The sequence below is a fragment of the Triticum aestivum genome, chromosome 4D (assembly GCF_018294505.1).
Source record: "Triticum aestivum cultivar Chinese Spring chromosome 4D, IWGSC CS RefSeq v2.1, whole genome shotgun sequence".
NCBI classification, from domain to species: Eukaryota; Viridiplantae; Streptophyta; class Magnoliopsida; order Poales; family Poaceae; genus Triticum; species Triticum aestivum.
Window position 1 is genome coordinate 122184120 of NC_057805.1, and position 6539 is coordinate 122190658.

At 44.6% G+C, this 6539-nt stretch overlaps 2 protein-coding genes across 2 annotated transcripts; both read left to right on the top strand.

Moving 5' to 3' along the window:
• The first annotated feature begins 229 nt into the window (after positions 1–229).
• Positions 230–2262, top strand: LOC123099774 (putative cyclin-D7-1). Its single transcript, XM_044521867.1, has 6 exons — positions 230–655; positions 849–935; positions 1051–1149; positions 1307–1496; positions 1645–1754; positions 1857–2262. Exons 1-6 carry the CDS (start codon positions 341–343, stop codon positions 2067–2069), a joined length of 1014 nt encoding a protein of 337 aa, XP_044377802.1. The 5' UTR covers positions 230–340; the 3' UTR covers positions 2070–2262.
• Positions 2263–2990: 728 nt separating this feature from the next.
• LOC123099775 (thaumatin-like protein) lies at positions 2991–4316 on the top strand. The gene is made up of 2 exons (XM_044521868.1): positions 2991–3399; positions 3509–4316. Exons 1-2 carry the CDS (start codon positions 3333–3335, stop codon positions 4207–4209), a joined length of 768 nt encoding a protein of 255 aa, XP_044377803.1. The 5' UTR covers positions 2991–3332; the 3' UTR covers positions 4210–4316.
• The last annotated feature ends 2223 nt before the right edge of the window (positions 4317–6539 follow it).

Sequence of the window (6539 nt, forward strand, 5' to 3'; positions counted from 1 at the left end):
AAGTAGTTTCCATTTGTCTCCTGTTTTTGTTTAATTTGATGAATCAACCTGAAAAAACGATTCACAGGCATGCAAGTGGGAGAGAGTCCGGCAGGCATGCGTGCATGCATGCAGTAACCACCCCAGCTGGTGACCAGCCGCGTCATGGCGTGCGGTTTTTAAGGCAGGCACCATCCACTACGTGCGTACGTGCATCGCCCGCCCGGTCCATGAGTCCAACTCCATTAACTTCGCCCCACCCTGCTCCTAGCTAGTCGCCTTCTTCCTCCATCCCTACCTAGGTAGCTCCTCCATCGTATATTTACACGACGAGACGGCGGCGCTACTGCTCCGTGCATGCATGCATATGTGCAGTCAGGCGGGGACACCGATGGAAGACGACGACGCGAGCGGTGTGAGTGCTAGCGGGATCATTCTCTACTGCGACGAAGACCCTTTCGCCGACGACTCGACTCCAATTCCACCACCGGCAGCATCATCCGGCGACGTTGACGATGTGCAGCAGGTGGTTGATCTGGCCATGGAGTACAAGGCCAGGGAGCGATGCTATGCACCCGTGGGATCGTCTGCCTACATCCACCGTCTCCTCCACGACCATCATCAGCACGGCGGGGTGTCAAGCGCTAGGACCAAAGCAGTACACTACATCGTCTATGTACGTCCTTTTTCTTTTATTTGATTGATGAGAAAATCATCTATCTACGTCGTCAACTATGCGGTTTCTGTCGGTGTCGTAGTATATGCATTGTTCGTTTCCCTTTGAGGTTAAGGTTTACCTGCATTTCCAATTTCGATCTCTAGCTTTGTTGAATTTAATTATTCGCTTCTATACAAATATATATATGCAGGCATTTAGCCGGTTGGGATTGGCGGCTGCGACGGCGTTCAACGCGGTCAACTATGTCGACCGCTTCTTGTCCATCAACTGCCATCTGGTCAGTCCTGCAATTACCATGTTGTTAACTGATCTCATGTCTGCATTTTGTTTTCTGGGGGGTTATTTTTGCTGATAGATGGAAAAAAAATGTTGCATGCATATGTAAATGGCAGAGCTGGGAGGTATGGATGGTGGAGCTGGTGAGCGTGGCGTGCCTGTCGGTTGCATGCAAGTTGGACGAGGTCACCATACCATCCCTCCACGATCTGCGGGTACGTACGCGCACCCGTGTCGTTGTTACTGAATCCGATCCATGGTTTTATATTCGATCACAAGCGCCGTGTGATCACTAGTACTGTACAAGATATGCACGCATCAACCTGGATCGGCATGATAAATTAACTATGTCGGATGCGCGACGGCATGCAGATGGAGGAAGTGACGAGTCATTCGTTCCGGGCGTCGACCATCCGGGACATGGAGTTGACGCTGCTCAAGGCGCTACAATGGCGGCTGGCCTGCGTCACCCCATACTCCTACCTCGACCTCCTCCCCCTTCCCACCACCGCCGCCGCCAATCGATCTCGTTGCATCCGCCTCCTCCTCCGATCCCTCTCCGGTACTCTACTACCTGCAAATCGATTAATCAATCACTCCCTTAAGATCTTTTAGATCACTCGACCTAAAAAAATCTTATATTTTTGTCATTTCTCTAGTAACTTTTTCCTTCTCTAATTCAATTTGTCTTAACCACGTACATCATGCAGAGCCCTCGTTTCTCCGATTTGACGCCTCTGTGGTTGCCGCCGCTGCACTCAGGTGTGTGGCCCTACTGCAGGATCATGCCCATCTCATTATCCCTCCACTCTGTCGATTGGTAAAAAAAATTCACAACAACGTCCCTTGACACTCTTGTTTGTTTGTTTTCCTATAGGATGTATATATAATAATTGACCCCGTACGTGTTAAAATTCTACAGGGCGATGAGTCTGACGAGTGCTTCAAGATGATGAAAGCACTTGAAACAAGCTTGGACCATCATCAATATCACAAGTACAGTACTGCTGACCAGCTGCAGGGGAGTCCGATTTCAGTGATTGCATTCGAGAGCACTGACCATGACAGTACAGTTAACAGCAGGTCAGCCCTCAGTCGGCGCCTATTTGGAACACCAACAGCACTGGACCCATGAAGATAGATAAACCCTACACACATATACAGGAGATGCGTGCAGAGTGACCTCACACAAGAGTAACAACTGATCAAATTAGTTAAGCTCATTAATACCATTGATTGTTAGTACGTACCATTTCTCAACTGTGATGCAGCTAATCCTGCAAAGTTACTTACCGTGTACATGTTCTTCAATTCGTTATGTAATACATGTATGTACAAGCACGCACATATGTATTTGTGTTGTGCGCGCTTATTTGTTGTTGTTCAGTGTTACTATGTTTTTTATGGATAATTTCATAAAATGTGTTCTGTAATGTGCATCTATCATTATAAACCAGAGCAATTGGCCTGGTAGAACTGAATTGGGTCTTCAGAGTTCAGTTGTTGTGTTCAACCATAATCCTCGCTTCTTCAGTCTGAAGGAAAGACAAAAGGGACTCATCATGAGCGACAGTGAGATCGAGTTGAAGAGTCTGCCTTTCTGATTTGGAAAGCAGGACTACTCAACATTACATGCTTTATCATGTGTGCTTTGTGATGAATCAAATTGATATGTTGCGGGATCGCACGCACTTCCGTAAGATCGACATGAGTAAAGCAAAAGAGATTCCAATGATCACGAACTGGGGCTACCGCTGTCTCATTCTTTTCGTTAGTTATCCAAATCTGCAGCACAGTAGGTAGCCAAGTAGACGAAAATAAAGCAAGAAACCCGAATCACAAGCAAGGAATAGATCCTGAGGGAAGAAGAAGATAGCAATCCCCAAAGGAGAAGGAGAAAAGAAAAGTTAGTATTTGCAGGGGAACGTACATCTTTAGAGTCTGCTCTATCTCCCTGACATGATTGTCGGCTACAAGCTATGTAGATGCAGTTGCAGGTAGCCCACTCACTGATCAAGTTAATCTACCAGCTAGCCTGAAGAATTGATCATTAGAGTGTAATTCTTAACATCCATTGCACGCTTGCAGGGTAGTAGCTAGCATAGTTTCAGTTCAGATAACTAACTGTATAGTAGTAGAATGCAGCTTGAATGCACTGGAGCTTAAACTTTTGTTTGTTTCAGACATGGAAGAGAGAAAGAAAGAAGGAATATCAAATAAATAAAGGTTCATGCAGGAACAAAGTAGCAGTAGTACTTATTAAGTGGTTCAACTGTCAAATCTCATAGGTTTTCTTTGCAATATTATTTTCAATATGGTTACTACTTAAGAGTAAGACCACCACACCCCTGCTCCACTTCCAAGTTCGAGCTCAGAGCAAGACACACGCGCAGACGCCATGGCCTCCTCTAAGCTCTTCCTCCTCATCATCAGTGCCATCATCTCCATGGCAATCACTAGTAGTCGTAAGCATGCATCATCATCTAGCTAGCTCTTCAACTTCAATATAATGCAGAGTATGTACACGGTGATGTAATGTGCGTACGCCTAATGCATTTGTCTGATGGTTTGCAGCGGCGGCTGCGGCAAATGGTCGCATACATCTCATCATGGTGAACAACTGCGCCGAGTCGGTGTGGCCGGCCATGCTCGGCACCACCGGCCACGCCACGCCGCAGTCGGGCGGCTTCCACCTCGGCCCCGGCGAAGAGACCACCTTCGACGTGCCGGTAGGGTGGTCGGGGCGGGTGTGGCCGCGCCGGGGCTGCTCCTTCGACCCGCGCGGCATGGGCAAGTGCGCCACGGGCGACTGCGGCGGCGTGCTGCGGTGCGGGGGCGCCCCGGGCGCCACCCCGGCCACCGTGGTGGAGATGACGCTGGGGACTCCCCAGTCGCCGATGCACTTCTACGACGTGAGCCTGGTGGACGGGTTCAACGCGCCGGTGTCCATGACGCCGGTCGGTGGCGGCCGCGGGTGCGGCGTGGCGGCGTGCGGGGCGGACCTGAACGTCTGCTGCCCGTCGGCGCTGGAGGTGAGGGACCGGGAGGGGAGGGTGGCCGGTTGCCGGAGCGCGTGCCTGGCGATGGGCAGCGACAAGTACTGCTGCACCGGGGAGTACGGGACGGCGGCGGCGTGCAAGCCCACTATGTTCTCGCACCTCTTCAAGGCCATCTGCCCCAGGGCCTACAGCTACGCCTTCGACGACGCCTCAAGCCTCAACCGCTGCAAGGCCAACCGATACCTCATCACATTCTGCCCACCACAACCTGAATGAGGCATCGCTATCAATCACCATGTATTTATATTTCTGAATCCAAAACCTGAGTGAACTGTGTAGCTACATGGAGTATATGATACAGTATGAGGGTGTTTGGGATGTTATTTTGGCTTATGATATAAATGAGACACGTATTACCATGCAAAAGTAAATAAATAAAATCCAAACACCATATATCTCTTTTCTTCTGCCCGATCGAACTGGATGGAGCGCACAGTCTGATCCCAAACCAGTCAAGAAAAATTATAAGTCCGAAACTAAACCGATAAGATTTGTCCACAAACGAACAACAACGTAGTAGCAAGTTCAAGGGCTCCTTAAAAATCGGATAGTTCAAAGGCACAAATTTTAAACATCATCGGCAAGATGGCGTCGGCGTCCCAGCTCTGTCGAGCGGCCTCTATTGATGTAGAAGGGCAACCATTATGAATAGGCAACCATTAGCAAAGATGCCCGTGCGTTGTATTGGGAGATAAAAATATTATGTCATAGCCAAATAAGTATGGCTCAATAGACATATGAGCGTCCTCTACTTTAACACGGTGGCCCACCATGTTAGCCACATATATTATTTCTCACCCTCGTTGTTGATGGCCGTGTTGTCCATGTAAAACTAATCCCGTCGACCACGAAATGCTCCCAGCGTCTAGAGATATAAATACTTACCAAAAACTAATTAAATCCTAGACATAAAAGACCTAGCCGCCCAAATTCTAGAGCAATCTTATGAAGAACTACTAAAATAGAACATGATATTCTTAAAAAAATCTTTAAAAGCATAATTTCAAATAATATGAAAATCAACATTAATCCACTGGTTTACATAAACCTCGTATCAGCAGTTTAGAGTACACCGATCTTGAGAAATGAACCTTTTTTGCATAGTTTTCACTTTTATTACTTTAGGTTTTTACCATTTCTTTTTGTCTCCCATTTTATTTTAATTTCTTTGTTTAATGTTTTTTACAAGTTTGGTTTTCTTTTCTTTTCATTTTCCTTTTCTTTTTAAAATTTTACTTTTTTAATATGCGAATATCTTTCAAATTCTTGAATATTTTGGGAATTCAATTTTTTTGAAATCATTAACATGTTTTGAAATCAAAACTTTTTTCAAATTCCCAAACATATTGTATAAAGTCCTGAATATTTTACGAAATCATGAACATTTCGGAATTTGTGAACATTTTTTGGAAACTTTTGAATCGGCAAACAGTTTTTTGAATCCACAAGCATATGGTTGAAATTCACAAACATTTATTTTGTTTAGACGAACGTTTTGTGAAATGAATGAACAGTTTTTGAATTCATGAACAATTTTTGTATCAGCGAACAATTTTTGAATTGGGGAACTAATTTTGAAATTGATGATTTTTTCGATTTTTTCTGAACATGGTAAAAAAATTGTGGACATTTTTCAAATTAACGAATATGTTTTGAATACACGATCTTTTTTAAAAATCATGAACATGTTGTTTCTGAATATATTTTTAAAAATCGTGAATTCTTATGTAATATGCGAACTTTTTATGATTTTCCGACCATTTTTTGAATTCACAATTTTTTTTTAGAAATTTGCAACTCTTCGAAATTTTGAATTTTGGGGAATCCTGAATTAATTTAAAGAAGGAAAAATAAAAACAGATACAATAAAAAGGGTAAAAAGCGGGAAAAAGGGTTATCATGCCCCACACATGGGCTGGCCATGAACACGGGAGGTGGAGGCGCACGCTTGCAGAAAAGGGAGAAAAAAACGCGCGTGAAGGAGAGAGGCTTCAACCAGTGCAGTTCATGTCTATGTGTGCTATTGAAGGGTATTACTTTTGTAAAAGAACGAAGCGGACGCGTCTTTGATAGAGAAATTCAAAACGTTTTATTACTTATGGTGGCATAGTGGGTAATTTAGGACAACTCTTTAGGGTAATTAGGATGTCAGTGAATGGTAGAAGCAATCCGTGCTTTATTATTAGGTAAAGAAAAGGCCGGTTAGGGAATATGCGTCTGACATTAAAAATTTATGAATTAGACGAACGGAGCGCACGAAGGCAGTCCAAAAAACACTAATGAACTCACCCGAAAAATTTGCAATAAGAGCAAACATATCAGCAAAGTTATTTGGTTTTCAGATTACGTTCAACCACGATAGAAAGTAACTCCAAACAAATCTAGATAAGACACCTTTTAAGAGTATGTGTTTCATGTTTGTGTTCTCTCCACAAAGAGAACAAGCCGCGACTACATTACCATTGTGTTTCAGGGTCTGACCACTAGCCGGGAGACACAACCTGCCAAAGAAAAATTTTAATCTTAAGAGGGATCCGCACATGCCA